This window comes from Ornithorhynchus anatinus, chromosome 20, assembly GCF_004115215.2.
Source record: "Ornithorhynchus anatinus isolate Pmale09 chromosome 20, mOrnAna1.pri.v4, whole genome shotgun sequence".
NCBI lineage: Eukaryota > Metazoa > Chordata > Mammalia > Monotremata > Ornithorhynchidae > Ornithorhynchus > Ornithorhynchus anatinus.
The window spans coordinates 19082454-19102861 of NC_041747.1; the positions used below are offsets into that span (position 1 = coordinate 19082454).

Below are 20408 nucleotides of genomic sequence, written 5' to 3' on the forward strand. Positions count from 1 at the left end.
TCTACCCTCCCGGACCACCATCTTCAACTTTTCGCTCTCCAGTGGATTCTCTCCGACTTCCAAACGTGTCCATGTCTCCCCTATCCTAAAAAACCCTCCCTTGACCCCATAGCTCCCTCCAGTTATTAACCCAGCACCCTCCTATCATTCCTCTCCAACCTCCTTGAATGAGTTATCTGCACCCTCTGTCTCAAACTCCTCTCCTCCCCAATTCTCTCCTTGAACCCCTCTAATCTGGCTTCTGTTCCTTTTATTCCACTCAAAAGTCACAAATGATCTCCTTCTTGCCAAATCCAATGGCCTCTACTTCACCCTAATCTTCCTCAATCTCTCATCTGCCTTTGACAGTGTCCACCACCTCCTTCTCCTGGAAACATTATCCAACCTCGGCTTCGCTGACACTGTCCTCTCCTGATCTCCTCTTTATCTCTCCGGCTGCTCATTCTCAATCTCTTTCGTGGGCTCCACCTGTCTCCCACCCTCTAACTTTGGGTATCTCTTAAGGTTCAGTCCATCTTAAACCCACTCCCTTGGAGAAATCATTTGCTCACATGATTTCGACTTTCATCCAGTCGTATTTATTGAGTGCTTACTGTATGCAAAGCACTGTACTAAGTGCTTGGGAGAGTATAATACAACAACAAATTCCCTGCCCACATCGAGTTCACAATCTAGAGGGGGAGACAGACATTAATATACATATGTACATACTGATACATACGTATGTGCGACCACAGCACGGGCTTTGGAGACAGAGGTCATGGGTTTGAACCCCGGCTCGGCCACTTGTCAGCTGTGTGACTTTGGGCAAGTCACTTAACTTCTCGGTGCCTCAGTTACCTCATCTGTAAAATGGGGATTAAGACTGTGAGCCCCACGTGGGACAACCTGATTCCCCTGTGTCTACCCCAGCGCTTAGAACAGTGCTCGGCACAAAGTAAGCGCTTAACAAATACAAATACCAACCAACCACTTCTATGGGGATAATTTCCACATCTACAGGCTTCATCTCTCTCCCTCCCTGCAGTTTCGCATTTCCGCCTACCTTCAAGACATCTCTTCTTGGATGTTCTCCCATCACCTTAAACCTATCAAGTCCAAAACAAAACTCCTTATCTTCCCACCTAAACCCTGTCCATCCCCTGACTTTTCCAACCCTGTAGACGGCACCACCATCCCTCCTGTCTCACAAGTCCATAACCTTGGCGTTATCCATGGCTCCTCTCTCATTCAACCAACAGATTCAATCTACCACCAAATCCTGTGGGTTCACCACATCGCTAAAATCTGCCCTTTCCTCTCCATCCAAACTGATGCCACATAAATCTCAGCATTTAGCCTATCCCGCCTTGATTACCGTTATCAGCTTCCTCGCTTATCTTCCTGCCTCTTTTCTCTCCCCATTCCAGTCCATATTTCACTCCACTGATTGGATCGTTTATAACATTCACCCCCTCCTCAAGAACCTCCAGGGGTTGCCCATCCACCTCCGCCTCACACAGAAACTCCTCACCATCGGCTTTAAAGCACTCAATCCCCTCGGCTCCTCCTACCTCACCCCGCTAATCTCCTACTAGAAGCCAGCCCGCACATTTTGCCGCCTCTAATGCCAACCTACTCACTGTACCTTGACCTCATCTACCTCGCTGCCGACCCGCGTCCTACCTGTGGTCTGTAATCCCTCCCTCTTCAAAACCAACAGACAATGACTCTACCCCTCTTCAAAGCCTTACTGAAGGCACATCTTCTCCAAGAGACCTTCCCTAAGCCCTCATTTCCTCTTCTCCCACTCCTGCCCCCATGCTCCCCCAGCACCTATGTACATATCTGTAATTGATATTAATTTGCTTCTCCCCGTCTAGACTGTAAACTCACTGTGGACAGGGAATCTATCTGTAATACTGTTGTTACACTCTTCCAAGCACTTAGTTCAGTGCTCTGCACACAGTAAGCACTCAGATATGATTGATTTTAACTCTGAATTTTCCTGATTTAATCAATCATATGGACCAAGTTTGAACCCAAATAAGATATTAATCTACCAAAAGATTAAGTGAAATAGAGAAAAGGAGGGTTAGCATACTGCAGAAAAAATGTTTTTAGCAAAGGGATAGCCAAAATCTTGAGCCAAGAAGGCTCAAGAAATCTGGAGTTCAAAGTGAAACAAAATGAATCCCAAAATGGTAAAAATGTTTTGGATAGATTCGATTATTCCTTGAGTGCTTTAACTTTTTCTTCAGGTTCTTCTCAGAACAGAAAAGAAAAACATGCTTGTTAAAAGATAGAAGCCACTCATTTTTCCAGTAGGCAGTGAAAAAGCCCTGTGCCAGGAAAGAGGGATCTGAAATGTCAAAGGGTGATACTGCAACGTTAAGTGGCTTATATTGTGATGTGCGGAAAGGGTGGGGTGGTGGTGGAGATAACAGTGCTGTATTAATGTCCTCAGTAGTTTTGTAATTAATATGCTTGAGTCGAGTGGGTATGATTTTGGACTCATCTCAAAATGTCAGAACTTCGGGGCACCAAATAACAGAGAAACAACACTCCCAGTGAGTTCCATGTCACATGATAAAAAAGTAGCTACATGCCGAGGAAGGCCAATTTTGCCAACCTGGCTGCAATTCACACACTTAAAAAAAATACGTTTTAAAAAGGAGATGCACATACGCCCAAGAAAATGAACCACTTCTCGGAAAATTAATCCTATTAAAAAGCCGCTTGGAATGAGACTGTGTTTCAACAACGACCAGTGACATTTTTGGCAAGAGAAAAACAACACTGAAAAGTAATGCACTCCATAGGATAGGGCCAAGTGAGCTCCGTTTAGAGAAGCAATCAGGATTGATGACCCCTGCAACTAAAAGCTCCATCCCTAACTCGAATAATAATAGCTTTCAGTATCTGTCCAAGAAATCTGGGCACAACCTCTGAGCTGCACATTTATGGGGTCAGGGAGGAGTCAGGTGGCGGGGGAGAGGGGAGGGAGTTACTAGTGTAGCTTCAAACACCAAGAAATCGGAACCCGGGGGGGGCGGAGCCTCGGCTAGATGCAGGCACCGGTGCCTGCACCAAAAACGGCCACTGTGCGGTCACAGGATGCCAGAATTTGAGGGAGCAAGTCCTTGAAAAGCAGCTCAGAAGTGGGGTCGGAGAGAGGAGGACCTGACAGTGGCAGAAGGGAAGGGGGAAAAAGGGACAGGAAGAGAGATGAAGCGGAAAACAGAGGATAGTGGAAGAAGCAGTGTGGCCTAGTGGAGATAACAGAAGCACTGGAGTCAAAAGGACTTGATAATAATAATAATAATAATGTTGGTGTTTGTTAAGCGCTTACTATGTGCAGGGCATTGTTCTAAGCGCTGGGGTAGACACAAGGGAATCAGGTTGTCCCACGTGGGGCTCAGTCTTAATCCCCATTTTACAGATGAGGTAACTGAGGCCCGCTGCTAGACTTGGGTTCTAATCCTGGCTCTACCATTTGCCTGCTGGGTGACCCTGGGCTAGTCACTTCACTTCTCTGTGCCTCATTTACCTCATCTGTAAAATGGGAATTACGACGGTGAGCCTTCTGTGGGACGTGGACTGCGCCCAATTGATTAACTTGTATCTTCCTCGGCACTTAGGACAGTGCCTGGCACATAGTAAGCGCTTAACAAATACCACTAAAAGACACTTTAAAAAAGAAGAGAGGTTCCAGGAGAGGGGAAAAAAAAGGAGGCAGGAAGAGATATTTGAATCAGCTTCAGATATGGGAAAACTAGCAGAGGAATGCTTAAAGAGCAGATAAAGAGAGAGAGGGAGAGGAAAGAGAAAAGAAATAAGTAACACAGAGAAACTCGGAAGAAGCAAGTCAAGAAGGGAGGAGAGAGATTGTACCAGAAAGGACAAAAGGCTACACAAAATAGACAAGATGGAAGCACCGGGCAGGGGCACAGAAAGAATCAGAGAAAAGCTAAAATGCCACTGACGCTCTTCACAGTCCTTTGCTAGTCTATCAGTAACACAGGCACATGGTTGTTTTACTACTCATTTAAATTTCCAAGTGCTCTACCTTACAAGTCAAAGCACAAATCAAAGAACACAGCACGCCTCTTTCTTGCCAAACTCATAATTGTTTGCACAAGACCATCTTTACAGGTCTGAAAACCATCAAAAGATCCTTGCTCCAATCTAACCCCCAAAACCCTCTTCCCCTAGTCCTAGGAAACCATTAGTTTTTATCGTCTATCATCATCATCATCACTATTAACCTTTTTTCTACATTTCATATTGCATGAAGTGGGGTGGTCATACTTTCCTGAGGTTCTGGAACAGACGGAATAATCGGATTACAGTCCCTGCCTCACATTCTAAGGGGGAGCGAGAACGTGCGTTTAAAATCCATTTTACAGGTGAAGAAACTGAGGAACAGAGAAGTTAAATGGTCATGGGTTTGAATCCTGGTTCTGCCACTTGTCAGCTGTGTGACTGTGGGCAAGTCACTTCACGTCTCTGTGCCTGTTACCTCATCTGGAAAATGGGAATTAACTGTGAGCCTCACGTGGGACAACCTCATTACCCTGTATCTACCCTAGCACTTAGAACAGTGCTCTGCACATAGTAAGCGCTTAACAGATACCAACATTATTAAATGACTTGCCCAGGGCTACACACCACACAGTAAACTCTCAAGAAATACAACTGATTGATTGATAGACATTTCCCTATTGCACAGCTTTTGGTTCCTAACCCTCTGGCTGTCCTTGAAGACACCATCAATTTCTAGAGTGGGTGTGAGCGTCTTTCAAACACCTATCCTGTTGATCAAATCTCACCCACTTCCTCTCCACTTTATAAAACCACTCCCCACACCCCGATGTATGCTACTGATGCCTGTCTACTTGTTCTGTTGTCTGCCTCCCCCTTCTAGACTGTGACCCTGTTACTGGGTAGGGATTGTCTCTACTGGTTGCCAAACTGTACTTTTCAAGTGCTCTGCACACAATAAGCGCTTAATAAATATGACTAAATGACAAATTCCAATTAGGACCACGTAAGCCGATGGGAAAGCATATCCTGCAGTACAGCCATTCATGATCCACCTGCATTTTTAAGGGCTAAAAGGCTATAGAATAATGTTGGTATTTGATAAGCGCTTATTATGTGCCAAGCACTGGGGTAGATACCAAGTGTGCCTGTACACTGAAAGGACAGATACTATGGTGACTGCTACCAGTCGAAGCAGTAAAGGGAAACATTTCGGTTTTAGTCTTCTGTAATGATTCAGGGGACAAAGTCAAATATGGGGAGTTGGGCAGAAGAACAAGGGAGAAAGCAGACGGGCCTGAGAGTCAGAGGACCTGGGTTCTAAACCCAGCTCTGCCGTTTGCCTGCTGGATGCCTTTGGACAAGTCACCTGGCTACTCTGTGCCTCGGTTACCTCATCTGTAAAAGGAGGATGAAGAATTTAAGTCCCATCTGGGATCGAGCCTTGTAATCTCGTAAATACCCCAGAGTTTAGGACGTCTGCCACACAGTAAGCGCTTAACAAGCACCTTCAAAACAAACCAAACAAAAAAAGCCCAAAAAGAAAACAGGTGACCGGGTCACGGGGCTCAATGTTTTCTGCTATGAAGACAAAAAAAGAACGGAATAGATTTTAACGATGTTGTGAAGGAAAAGCTGACAGATTAGACAGAAGAGAGCACTGGAAGTGTTAAAAACATCTCGAGAGGAACTTGGAAGGCAAGGGAAACGGTAGTGTCTCTTCTAAACGTGTAAGCTCCTCGTGGCAGGGAACACGTCTATCGACTCTGTTATACTGTATTCTCCCAAGCACTTTAGCACATTGTTCTGCACACGGTAAGCGCTCGATCAAAAAGACACTGACACTGATCGACTATTTCCAAGTTTCGGAGGGAAGACTCACTTAACGTGGGGAAGGCTCCGCAATCTGGAGAGCGTATAAATCATTACATGTGTGTCAACAAGAGAATATCAAGGAGGGTTATCTAACACACTGAGAGGGGTTGAGCAATGCTCATCCTGGTACAAGTTTAAGAGCTGTAAAGGGCACTGAACCTGGAACATGGGACCAAAAAAGATCAGAAACCCTGACAAAATGCCAGATCCAAGCCATCCATCTCCCCCTTAGTGGGAGTAAACATAATACCAGTGCTCTGTGATCTTTCCTCGCTGCCTGATTTCTTCAAGGTGGAGTTCAAGGACTCGACAGCGGAACAGGATAATATCTGAACGTCTGAATGGTCTGAAGCCCAGTGCACTGACAGATCACTTTTTCTTACAATACGATCATTTAAAAGCAACTTCCTTTGTAACTACTAACTGAACCGAAAATCAGCGGCAATGTTTCCTTTACACTGACTTCATCTGATACTCTCTGGATTCCCTAAATTATTTTAAGATATCCAGGTGCAAGGGAGACTGGCTGCATTTATAAATATGTATCGAGTTATGGAAATGAATTCGATCTCTATTAGTCACCCAATTTTATCCTATCATTATAATTAAAATATTTACAAAGTTAGTTATTTATTATTAATAAAAACAGTAATTAAATTGTACTGTTATGGCTGCAGCATAGAACAGAAAAGGAAAATGTCAATGTCTTTATTCTAGTCCACAAAACCTCAGGATAGACCATGCTTAAACTCAAACTGGCAGTCTCTGGTTTCCAGTGAAAAGGCTTTAGCTGCAAAATAACTATCATTGGAAATCAGACTGAATCCAAAAGAAAGATTTCCACTGTGGTCTTGTAGTAACTATCTTGCATTGTACACTCGGCGGTCTTGTAGTAACTACCTTGCATTGTACGCTCCAAGTGCTTATTACGGTGTTCTACACACAGTAAGCACTCAATACAAAAAAGTGATTATTACAACAATTAAAGATGCCATTTGGACTTCAGGAAAGCAGGACATTTTTCTCTGCTACTTACATTCTCTGAAGGAGAGGAAGTCAGAGGAGATGTCATAAGAAGGCAAGAGAAAGGGTAGAGAGGAGGGAAATAAAGGAAAGCCAGAAAGAGGGTGAAGAGAAAGAATGAGAAAAGGAATTTCGAGAAAACAGCTAGATTTCACTGTGGAAGTACAGTATAACTACTACTGTAAATCATCCACACTTCAATCAGTCAACAATACTTATCAAGCATCTACTGCGTGCCCAACACTGTTAAACACTTGGGAAAGAACAGCAGATTTAGAAGGCGTGATCCTTACCCACAAGATTACAATCTAGCGGTTTTTTCCCAGCGGATTACTTTCTAGCCACAGGGAGGCAGTTCATTTGTTCATGATATCACCTCCAAAAATCTCCCCAGAGGTGTCCACCTCAGTTTTGGGAAATCATTAAGGAAGTGTCAGAATCTGCCGAATGTTCCTCAAACAGTGATTCCTCATTCCAGTCATTTGTCAAGAACTTGGAAAACTTGTCCATCCTTTTCCACACTCCCAAGATATAGAATCAGTCGTATTTATTGAACACAGCCTAGTAAAGGGAACTTGGGGGAGTACAAGATTGCAGAGTTGGTATACACTTCCCCTACCCACAAGGAGCATACAGTCTAGAGGGGGAGACAGACATTAAAATAAATTACCGATATGTACATAAATAAACGCTACAGGGATGACAGCGGGGTGAATATCAAGCACTTAATGGGTACAGATCCAAGGACACAGGTGCCACAGAAGGGAGAGGGAGTGGGGAAGAAGAGGACACAGTTAGGGAGGGTCTCTTGGAGGATTTTTAATAAGCTTTTAAAGATGAGGAGAGTAGTGGTCTCTCACACATAAAAGGAGAGGGAGTTTTAGGCCAGAGGGACCATGTGGGCAAGGGCTCGGCGGAGAAATAAGACTGAGGTAGTGAGTACGCTGGCATTAGAGGAATGAAGTGTGTGGGCCAGGTTGCAGAAGGAGATCGCCTACGATGGGGCAATCTGATTGAGTTTGGTGGCAAGGAGTTTCTGCTCGATTCACAGGTGGACGGGCAACCACTGGAGGTTCTTAAGGAATAGGGAAAGGTGGACAGTTTTTGTTTTTTTTAAATGATCCGGGCAACAAAGTGAAGTAAGGACTAGAGTGGTGAGAAACAGGTGTCAGGGAGATCTGTGAGGAGGACGATGCAACTGCCAAGGTGGGATGACAAGTGCCTGGATCACCATAATAGCAATTTGGATGGAGAGGAAAGGGCAGGCCTTTAGCGACACTGTGAAGGTAGAGCCAACAGGATTTGGCGACAGGCTTCATGTGTGGGTTGAATGAGACAGATGAGTCGAGGACGATGCCAAGGTTATGGGTTTGTGAGGCAGGGAGGATAATGGCGCTGTCTATAGTGATGGGAAAACCGCCTCACAGTAGAGGACGGGCAGGAGTGGCACTCTGACACGATCCTGACCACCACCAAACAATTAAGACCGTGAGGCCGGTGGAGATGAAATAGTGGGAGATTAACCACGGGTTGGGCGGATCCTCTAGACTGTAAGCTTTTTGTGGGCAGGGACTGGGTCTACCCACTTACAGTGCTCTGTACCCAGAAAACACTCAATCGATACCACTGACTGATGGGTCACAATGTGGGGCACTGCTGGAGCCTTACCTACTATCAGTTTGTTGTGGGCAAGGAATGTGTCTGTTTTATTGTGATGTGGTACTCTTTCAAGTGCTTAGCGGAGTGCCCTGCACACAGTAGCAATAAAGATGATTGATTGATCAAGCCTAGGGGTGCCCAGGGGAGACCCTTTAACAGCCCAGGGGATTGATGGTTCCTCGGTCAAATAATCTATCATTTACTGAGCATCTATTCTGTGTAGAAAACTATACTAAGTGTCTGGGGGACTACAACAGAGTTAGTGATAATAATATTTAGCAGCTGTTTTCGTTTAGCAGCACAGGGTAGGAATATATAGGTGGGAATTAAGTCACGGATCTTGTTCCTCGAGGGGCTAATGGACAGAATTTCCGACTTCAAGATTACAATCCTCTAATTGGATGTCGTTTACACCATACGGAACATGTAAGTATCCCTGTTCTGAGAAATGAAGTTAGAGTTATTTTTAGCCTTCCTTCCAACGATGAGAATTATTTTTAAATAGTCCTAAAGGTCTTTGGAAAATATTTTCTAGTTTTAGGTCCCGTATGCAGCTTTGTTATATCTGCTTTTCCTTGGCAAGGGTTAGCTGTTTAACTTTTAATTGTTGTTTTAATGACTGAACTTTTGCAGATACAAAGATCCTTTATACCTAATCTTTTTATTTCCAAATGTTTTGCCCATAGGGAAGCTAGGGCATTTTTTCCTCATAAGTTGTTTTGACTTTTATTTCCTTTCTCCCAGAATTCACATTCATTATACAGACGAGGACAAAACTGCAAAAGAAAGGCACAACACGGGCGCAAAAGATCTTGACATTTAGAATCGCTGTAATCTCCATGAAATCTTACATGAAAGTTGTCTTCAGATATTTTTACGAATAAGTGGAGTCTGTACCTAATTTAACCAGGTAAACGTTACAATTCACCCTTAAACCTGCAACATCTTCAGTAATAATAATGAAAAATCATTTTGCATAATTTCAAAAGAAAACTAAGCTGGACATTCCAACTGCTCAGAAACCTATTCTATGAATATGAGGTCGCATGGAATCGCTCCCATTTAATACAGCAGAAAGTCACATCTTCAATAAATCGACAGTATTTACTGAGCACTTAATATATGTAGACCACTGTATTAAGCATTTGGGAACATACCAAGAAATACAGAAAGGAACCAATCCCTTCTTGCAAGGGGCTTACAATCTAGTGGGGGAGACACTGAAATGATTCCAGACGGGGGAAGCAATAGAGTTTAAAGGCACGTACATAAGTGCTATAGGAGAGAGGGGGAAGCAACCAAATACTTCTGGGATGCAAAAATGCCAGCAAGGGAGAAGAGAGGGTGATCAGGGAAGGCCTCCTGGAGCAGATGTCATTTCAGAAGGGTTTGGAAGACGGGGAAAGCAGTGATCGTCTCTGGGGGAGAGAGATGGGGGACAGTTCCATGTAGGAAGGAGGGTGGGAGCAAGGAGTCAGCGGAGAGGTAGAGGAGAACCAGGGATAGTGAGTCGGGTTGGTTTAGGAGGATCAAAGCGTGTGAGCCGGGATATAGTGGGAGAGGAGCGAGGATAAGCTGAGGGCAAGCGTGCTGACTGACCTCCTTAAAGCCAATGGTCAGGAGTTTCTGCTGGAGGCAGAGAGGGATGAGCGATAATTGAAGGTTTTTGAGGAATGGGGAGAGTTGGTGATGAGGGAGAACAGCCAGCCACTTCCCCCATAGCCAAACGTCGCAGCCTGCTGTCACGATAATTGATAGGTGCTTCATGACCGATTTTCTACAATGTTAATACGTGGGGGGTGGGAGGTGGGGGAAGACAGACTTGAGCAACATTGGGAGCCTACTGTGGGCGCTGGCTTAAAGCTAAAGTGAATTTCTTACAAGGAAGAACAAAGGTTGCTAATTACTAAGGTGCGAGAGAATATTCAAGACTAGAGTGGGATAAAGGGGTGGGAGGGCAGATAATCATGGAGAAGAGGAAAAAGTGAGGGGGGAGAAAAGGTGGGGAGGCGGAGGGGGGGATTGGGAGAGTAAAGCAGAAGACCAAGAGAGGGAAAGGAAGTGGTGGGAAGCCTGGCCAGTAGAATGCTTTGCTCACAGCAGACGCTCAAATTCTGTCACCCTTCTCCTTTGTTCAGCAGAAAGAACACTGTCAGGGTCTCCTGGGACGGCAATCCAACACACTCCTCAATTAATCAGTGATATTTATTGAGCATTTACCGTGTGCAGAGCACTGAGCTAACGGCTCGGGAGAGTACAATACATTAAAGTTGGCAAACACAATCCCCGCCTTCAGGGAATTTACCATCTAGTGGAATGACTTGAGGGGAGGCGTTCCAGAGAAAGAGCCAGAAAAAAGGAAATGCCTGCTTGGGTGAAATGCTCTACCAAAGACCACTTGGAGTTTCTCTCCCGGTGGATACGCTTGGCCGGAATCCTGAAAATAGCTGGGAGTGGTTACCAAGACAGCTGCCCTGGCACCCGCCTGGGGGTCTCCGCTGTTATGGCACAGCATCTGCACTGTGATGTGGTCACTGTGGTCATAAACGAGTTTTGCGTGTAAATTTTTTGCATGTACAATGTGAAGGGTCCTATTCCCTCGTTCCACCCCGGGCCCCAATGGGAACACTGATGGATGGGGTGAGAGTGGCACTTTTGCAAACCACCCTTCCTATAACTAAATCTTCCTATAACTAAATCTAAATCCTTCCTATAACTAAACCTGGGAATTTCGGGTTCCCAGGCCTGAAATCTTAGCGTTGAGGCTGATCCATTGTTTTGACAGGGCTCCGTTTCCTCACTCTCTTTCTTCTTTCATCCCCTTCTCTCTCTCTCCCTGTCCCAAACTTCCCCCCCATCTTCTCCCCTTCATCTTCCTGGTCCGTTCTGGACCCATCCACTCCTTTAGGTCCTGACCCCATCCTACCTTCACCTCAACCCCAGCCCAGCCAGGCAGCCTCGCAAGCGTCCCAGGGATCTGGGCGGGAGGGGTGCTCCGACGTTGAGTTAAAGGCTTTTCTTCCTCTGGAGGTCCTGCGGGCACCACCAGGCTGTGGCATAAACCAAGGCTTTTAATATCCCCACCAAGGTCGGCCACGGATCTTCGGAGTTTCCACTAGAGTCCGAGGAGGAATTCCAACCTCGGGACCCCCCTCCTAAGAGCTATGTCCCTGAACACCACACCTCCTCGAAGCTCCACCGTGAGCTCACCCGGGTACTCGAATTGACGATGGCTCTCTGGCATCCAAATCCAGCCGAATAATCTCGGACAGGGCAACGGGACGCTTCAAGGATCGGAAAATTAATTTCCCTTGTAGGCAGGCTCCTCTCACTCCCCAGGTGCCCCTCGAGACTCAATTCCAGTCCTTTTCTCTTTCCCCATCGCGCTCATCTAACAGGAAGCTCACTGGAGCACGCGGCTCCTTGCTCCTCTCTTGGCTTCATCTCTACCTGGAAACCCAACATTCATTCAGTGGTATTTATTGAGCGCTGACTATGCGCACTGTACTAAGCGCTTGGAATGGACAATGCGGCAACAGATAGAGACAATCCCTGCCCACTGACGGGCTTACAGTCCCTTGACTTTAGGATATTTAAAACTGAATTCATCTTCCCGTCTCTGCTGGGTCCGGGCTCTAATGTTTTTAACCTGTCACCCCCACCACCTTCCCGGTTCCACCAACTTGCGAGAAGGCAATCCACGCCTCCTCTTTTTCCATTTACTCTCCTCTTTTCTGGAATCCCATCCCTCTCCTCGTCATTCCCTCTTGCAAATAACAAAAATTCTCAACTATTGGCATCAAGGCTCTCCACCAGCTACTCCCTCACCTTTAACTGTCCTCTCTTCTTCCACTACAGTTTAGCTTGTGCCCTTCTCTCCTTCCGACTCCTCCCTTTCCCTTTTCCTACCTCGGACAGATTACTGGCGTCGTTCCCGTCACACCCCTTACCTTCATGAGGTACCTCCTGATTAGGCGCTCTACCTTCCTAGCCAAGTGGTCCTTCCAGCCAACTCGGCGGGTACTCATAATAACAACTGTGGTATGATGTGCTTACTACGTGCCGGGCACCGGACTACGTGCTGGGGACGATACCGGCAGACAAGATTGGACCCCGCCCCTGTCCCGCATGGGGTTCACAGTCTTCATGCCCATTTTACAGGTGAGGGGACTGAGGCACGGAGAAGCGCCTCCCAGCAGACGAGCGGTAGAGCTGGAATCGGAAGCCGCGACCCGCTGACTCCCAGGCCTGCGCTCTGGCCTCTAGGCCAGGCTGTTCTCGTAACCCTCGAGATTTTGCTGGCTGTGTCTACCGACATATCCGTTTGTCGTTATGACCTACTCTTGTGCTCTACCAATTAATAATCACAATGTTGGTATTTGTTAAGCGCTTACTATGTGCCGAGCACCGTTCCAAGCGCTGGGGTAGACACAGGGGAATCAGCTTGTCCCACGTGGGGCTCACGGTCTTCATCCCCGTTTTACAGATGAGGTCACTGAGGCACAGAGAAGTGAAGTGACTCGCCCACAGTCACACCGCTGACGAGGGGCAGAGCTGGGATTCGAACCCATGACCTCTGACTCCAAAGCCCGGGCTCTTTCCACTGAGCCACGCTGCTTCGTGCCTGTCGCTAGCATGACCTGGTGGAAAGAGCACGGCACTAAGTTCTGGCCTCGGCTCTGCCACTTCCCCGCTGAACGACCCGGGGGCGAATCGCTTCTCTGTGCCTCAGTCTCCTCGTTTGCAAAATGGGGACAAAATACCACGGGGACTGTGTCCAGCCTTATATCTCCTCCACGCTTGGCACAGTCCTTGCCACATAGGAAGCGCCTAATACTCTCATTATTGTATCGGTGGCCGACGACTGTCCCACCTAGACCACTTCTCTAGTCAGACATACAGCAATATGAAACAGGACCACGCCGTTTGTGAATTGCGACGTCAGCTGTGATCCTCCGGAGAAAAGCTCCTTGTGGGCAGGGAACGGGTCGGCCAACTCTGTTGTACCGAACTCTCCAAAGTGCCCAGTGCCGTGTTCTGCACATAGTAAATCCCTCACACGCCGGTGACAATGACCGGCCACCACCGGAAAGAGCCCAACGTCAACACGACACGAGCCTCGGGCCAGTCCCGCAGACTTTAGGACCGAGAACATTAGGAAGGAATTACCCTTTGTGAGGTTGGTTTTCAGGAACGCTACTCGCGCTCTCTCAGCCCTGCCAGTTATAGTCCCTCTGGGGTGGTGGGTGCAACAAGCGAGTCAACAGGCCAGGATGTAGTACATTTGCAAAGGGCAGTCGGGAATCTTATGGACAAAACCCATTTGCCGCCAAAGTGACCGCAGCGTAACCCTCGGCTGACGTTTGATGACTATGGAATGGGTGGATTTTTCCCACCAATCCCTCTCCCTCGGGCTCAGCCGTCTGCATCAAACGTCTATCACAGAGAGGGTGGGGACCGGGCGGGCCGGCAAATCACCGACGGCGAGATTCAGAAACCCATCAAGAAACGTCACTCCCTGCCTTCCCTTTGCAGTCAGTCGGGTATTTACTAAAGACTCCCCCCCCCCCAGAGGACAGCACCCCTCACGGATTTAAAAAATAATAATAATGCCATTTGTAATTCAATGCTTACTATCTAAGCCTGGGGTCGCTTCAAGGCTATCAGATCAGACTCCGTCCCTCTCCCGCAGGGGATTCATAATCTGTTTTAGCCCCATTTTACAGATGAGGAAACTGAGGCTCTTGAGAAGGGAAATGATTTGCCCACGGTCACAGAGAGGGCCTCGCCCCCCAGGCCCACGCGTCTTTCTCTTGGAACGCTGCCTCTGTGAGTGTCCTGAGGCTACTGACGGGCAAAGAAAAACCACAGAGGAAAAGAAAACTCAATATTTCTTAGAAAGATATAGGCATTAAAGGCGCAGATAACTTGTGAGCTCCAGGCAGACCGCGCTGATCCGGGTCTCACGTTAGTGTTGGAATAGCCAAGCCAAGACAGAATCGGGAGACTGGCACATGAGACGAACGTGTATCTGAACGCAAACGTGTGTTCACGCGTACACGGGTTTGTACGCGTGCCTATCGGAGGTGATTTCTGTGACTACGAATTAAATCTGCATTCTATTAGTTTGGAAGATTGAGGCTTTGCTATGACGTGTCCTCTCGACTCCAGTGTTACCCGCTGTTACTTCTTCCCATTCCCACCAGAACCCCACGTCACGGAGGAGCCTGAGGCCGATCTGGCATCCTTTCCAGAACACACACAAGATCTGTCTTGCTTTCCCTCAAATCCTTCAAAAATTTATTCAGGTAGAAGATCGATCGACTTACTGAACCCTTTCGCCGTGACCCCCCCCCCAGAATTTAAAGGCCTTTGATCAAAGACAGAAAATACTATCCAATTAAAACCACACGGAGTTGTTCAGTACCAGAAAAACTTGGAACGCTAACCTTAGTTTTCTACTCTGGCACATTTTCATATTACACCTTTTGAAGTGATCTGAAATGTGTTTTAGAAGAGTTCATTCAACGGTATTTATTGAGCGCTTACTATGTGCAGAGCACTGCACTAAGCGCGTGGATTGGACAAATCGGTAACAGATAGAGACAGTCCCTGCCCTTTGACGGGCTTACAGTCTCATGGGCACTGAAGTACTTTAAATTAATAATCCCCGCCTAAAAAGTAATTCAAGTTTTGATGACCACAGATCACCTTTCTACACTTCAAACTGTGTCCTTCCCAGTCTCTGCATGATGAGAATTACATCGGGGGGGACCTAAACTACAGTAAGCGGACAATGTAACGGTGACTTGATACGATATAACACTGTCCTAATCTACTTCCCTTAAAAAAAAAAACAGAAAACCACCAGTTGAAGGATAAAGTTTCATTAATAGTCAACAGGTAGAAAACCGACTATGACCAGAAATTTCAAATTGGAGAACGAGGAAAGAGTCACCTGCGGGTGGTCGATCACAAAGTGGGAATTCGGAATGTTGTGATGAGTTAAAACGAGGAGCAAGATTTCTTTTATTAGTCATCACGCTGGCTATACTGTCATTTTGAGATGGGTAGCTGATGGGAGGTACCACGAACTACAAAATTAAAAAGTTTCAACCCCCATCGTCGTAAAATTCATCAGAATAATAACGTCGGTATCTGTTAAGCGCTCACTAGGTGCCGAGCACCGTTCGAAGCGCCGGGGGAGATACAGGGTCATGGGGTCGTCCCACGTGAGGCTCACGGTTAATCCCCATTTTCCAGATGAGGACACTGAGGCCCAGAGAAGCGAAGTGACTCGCCCCCGGGCACCCAGCTGCCAAGTGGCAGAGCCGGGAGTCGAACTCACGACCTCGGACTCCGAAGCCCGGGCTCTTTCCACTGAGCCCCGTGATCTGCTGCTGGTCGCCCCTTCACTCCCACCCCAGAAAGAAGAGATCTGAAAAACGAACATTGTACCCGCCTAAAGTTGCTTAGGCAGAAAAGAAAATGGAAAGAGGAGGAGGAGCCCTAAAGCAACGAGCTGGAGTCGGGGGCGGGAAATGGAGACCACAGAGCTTGTTCTGTCCGAGCGCTCAGCCCAGTGCTCCGCACACAGTAAGCGCTCAATAAATACGACTGAATGAATGAATGAAACGAATGAGAGGCGGCAAGGCGGAGAGGCTAGAGCCCGGGCCTGGGAGTCGGAAGGTCGTGGGTTCTAATCCCCTCTCGGCCATCTGCCTGCCGTGTGACCGTGGGCACGCCACTTCGCTTCTCTGGGCCTCGGTTCCCGCAGCTGGAGAATGGGGATGAAGCCTGTGAGCCCTACGTGGGACAAACCTGATGACCTTATATCTATCCCAGTGCTTAGAACAGTGCTCGGCACAGAGTAAGCGCATAAAAAATACCATCATTATTATTAGTATTATTCTCTGGGCCTCAGTCCCCTCATCTGTAAAATGGGGGTGAAGACAGTGAGCCCCACGTGGGACAACCTGACGACCCTGTATCACCCCCAGTGCTTAGAACAGTGCTCCGCACGTAGTAAGCCCTTAACAAATACCAATATTATTATTATTATTATTATGGGCTCATTATGGTCATGGGTTCGAATCCCACTCTGCCACTTGTCAGCTGTGTGACTGTGGGCAAGTCACTTCACTTCTCTGGGCCTCAGTTCCCTCATCTGTAAAATGGGGATGAAGACAGTGAGTCCCATGTGGGACCACCTGATGACCCTGTATCTCCCCCAGCGCTTAGAACAGTGCTCTGCACATAGTAAGCGCTTAACAAATAGCCACATTATTAATATTCTTCTCTGTGCCTCAGTCTCCTCCTCTGTCAAATGGGGATGAAGACTGTGAGTCCCACGTGGGACCACCTGATGACCCTGTATCTCCCCCAGCGCTTAGAACAGTGCTCTGCACATAGTAAGCGCCTAACAGATACCAACTTTATTATTCTTCTTCTCTGTGCCTCAGTCTCCTCCTCTATCAAATGGGGATGAAGACTGTGAGCCTCACGTGGGACAACCTCATTACCCCGGCGCTTAGAACAGTGCTCTGCACCTAGTAAGCGCTTAATACCAACATTATTATTATTAAATAACAAACCCAATAATAAATAAGTTATCAAGGACTCATTATTATTATTGTTATTATTATTATTAACAACTGCCATCATTCTTCTTCCTCTTATTTCAGTGCCTGGTGCCCAGTGAGGGCCCAGTGAGGTAACAATAACAATAAGCAGGTAATAACAATCAGGTAATGATAACAATGGTATTTGTTAAGCGCTTACTATGTGCCAAGCTTCAATCAGGTAATAATAATAATCAGGTAATAACAATCAGGTAATAATAATAATGGCATTGGTTAAGCGCCTAGTGTGTGCCCAGCTTCAATGAGGTAATAATAATCAGGTAATAACAATCAGGTAATAATTAGGTAATAATAATAATAATAATGGTATTGGTTAAGCACTTACTATGTGCTCAGCTTCAATCAGGTAATCATAATAATCAGGTAATAACAATCAGGTAATAATAATAATAATGGCATTGGTTAAGTGCTTACTTACTATGTGCCCAGCTCCAATCAGATAATAATAATAATAATCAGGTAATAACAATCAGGTAATAATAATAATGGTATTGGTTAAGCACTTACTATGTGCCCAGCTCCAATCAGGTAATAATAATAATAATCAGGTAATAACAATCAGGTAATAATAATAATAATGGTATTGGTTAAGGGCCTACTAGGTGCCCAGCTCCAATCAAGTAATCATCATCATCATCACGTAATAATTAGGTAATAATAATAATAATAGTATTGGTTATAAGTGCTTACTATGTGCCCAGCTCCAATCAGGTAATCATAATAATCAGGTAATAACAATCAGGTAATAATAATGGCGTTGGTTAAGCGCCTAGTGTGTGCCCAGCTCCAATCAGGTAATCATCATCATCATCATCATCAGGTATTAGGTAATAATAATAATAATGGCATTGGTTAAGCGCTTACTGGGTGCTCAGCTCCAATCAGGTAATCATCATCATCATCATCATCAGGTATTAGGTAATAATAATAATGGTATTGGTTAAGCGCTTACTGGGTGCTCAGCTCCAATCAGGTAATCATTATCATCAGGTAATAATTAGGTAACAATAATAATGGTATTGGTTAAGCGCTAATTGTGTGCCCAGCTCCAATCAGATAATAATAATAATAATCAGGTAATAACAATCAGGTAATAATAATAATAATGGTATCGGTTAAGCGCCTAGTGTGTGCCCAGCTCCAATCAGGTCATCAGCATCATCACCATCATCATCACGTAATAATTAGGTAATAATAATAATAATAATGGTGTTGGTTAAGAGCTTATTGTGTGCCCAGCTCCAATCAGGTAATCATCACCATCATCATCACGTAATAATTAGGTAGTAATAATAATAATAATGGTGTTGGTTAAGCGCTTATTGTGTGCCCAGCTCCAATCAGGTAATCATCACCATCATCATCCCGTAATAATTAGGTAATAATAATAATAACGGTGTTGGTTGAGCGCCTACTATGTGCCCAGCTCCAATCAGGTAATCATCATCATCAGGTAATAATTAGGTGGTAATAATAATAATGGTATTGGTTAAGCGCTAATTGTGTGCCCAGCTCCAATCAGATAATAATAATAATCAGGTAATAACAATCAGGTAATAATAATAATAACGGTATCGGTTAAGCGCCTAGTGTGTGCCCAGCTCCAATCAGGTCAGCATCATCATCATCATCATCAGGTCATAATTAGTTAATAATCATCATAATGGCCCTCATTAGGCACACCCTATGTGCTAAACCCTCTTCTAAGCACTTGGTCGCTTAAGAGGAGTCCCTGTCCCGGACGGGGCTCGGAGTCTGAGCGGGAGGGAGAAGAAGCCCCGCATCCCCCTTTGACAGATGAGCGCTTCGCCACGACAGTGAAGAAGATGATGATGATGTCGTGACCCCCCCCCCTCCTGTCACGACAGGCCCCTCCCCCCGCCCCGTCAGGAGAGGAGGGGGGTCCCCGCCCCCCGAGGGACCCCCCCCAAGCGCCAGAAGGGCTCCGTGTGGGGGGCTCCGTGTGGGGGGCTCCGTGTGGGGGGGCCCCGCGGCGCCCTGAGGGGGGCGGAGGCGGCCGCCGTCGTCCCCTTACCTTTAACAGATTCGACGTCGCCATGTTCCCCCTCCACTTCTCCTCTCGCGAGACCTCGCCAGCCCCGGCGGGAGGCGGCCCCGCCCCCCTCCGCCGCTCCCACCGGCCGCCGCGGGGGGGGAGATTCGTCCCGGCCTTTCGGGGCTCGCCCTCCCCTCGCCCCTCTACATGGCCCCGGCGGGGTCGTCGGCCACACCGCTCCGTGAGGATCCCGCGGGGAAGCCGACGGCGGGGCGGCGCGGCCGGCGATCCGCCAGTCCGTCCTCTCCTCCCCCCCCCCCCCGCGCGGAATGGTCGCGCCCGCGGCCGCCTCCCATCAAAATAGCGCCGTTGCGAGGCGTCACGTGACTCGTTTGCGGGGGGGGGCGGCTGCGCGTGCGCGCTGAGGGGAAGGGGGGCGGCTGCGCGTGCGCGCTGAGGGGAGCGGAGGGGGCGGCTGTGTGCGCGCGCTGGGAGCCGGTGGCTGCGCGTGCGCTCTGAGACGAGGGAGGGGGGCGGCTGCGCGTGCGCGCTGAGGGGAGCAGAGGGGGCGGCTGTGTGTGCGCGCTGAGAGGAGCCAGGAGGGGGCGACTGCGCGTGCGCGCTGAGGGGAGCAGAGGGGGCGGCTGTGTGTGCGCGCTGAGAGGAGCCAGGAGGGGGCGACTGCGCGTGCGCGCTGAGGAGGGGGGGGGGGCGGCTGTGTGCGCGCTGAGGGGAGCGGGCGGCTGCGCGTGCGCGCTAAGAGGAGGGAGGGGGGCGGCTGCGCGTGCGCGCTGAGGGGAGCGGAGGGGGCGGCTGTGTGTGCGCGCTGAGGGGAGCCGGGAGGGGGCGACTGCGCGTGCGCGCTGAGGCTGGGGGGAGGTGCGCGCTGAGGGGAGCGGGAGGGGGCGGGGCGCCAAGAGGCCCCGCCGCCATCTTGGGGCCGGCGCCTTAAAGGGGCCGCGTCCCTCCCTGCCCCCAACCTCCTTTTTCAGAAAATAGTTGTCGTTGAGGAGAACAGACTGGTATCACACGATCAGTAAGCGTCTCCAACGGTTGAAGTGGGTGGAGTTTGTTTTATCCCAGAGAATCCATACGTTTTTCTTGCTTCACCTGCTCCCTGCTTCAATCAGGTAATGATAATAATGATAATAATGATGCTTCAATCAGGTAATGATAATAATAATAATAAT

At 47.6% G+C, this 20408-nt stretch overlaps 1 protein-coding gene across 2 annotated transcripts in view; it reads right to left on the minus strand.

Moving 5' to 3' along the window:
* CUL5 (cullin 5) overlaps window positions 1-19357 on the minus strand; it is a 53249-nt gene extending 33892 nt beyond the window's left edge. The window contains exon 1 of one of the 2 annotated variants that reach the window (XM_029047992.2): window positions 19258-19357. In XM_029047992.2, the coding sequence (XP_028903825.1) occupies window positions 19258-19281 (24 nt within the window). In that variant the 5' untranslated portion in view covers window positions 19282-19357. Of the gene's footprint in view, window positions 1-10885; window positions 10905-19257 lie in introns of those variants that run through there. The other variant, XM_029047993.2, reaches the window with a different exon arrangement.
* Window positions 19358-20408: the final 1051 nt, after the last annotated feature.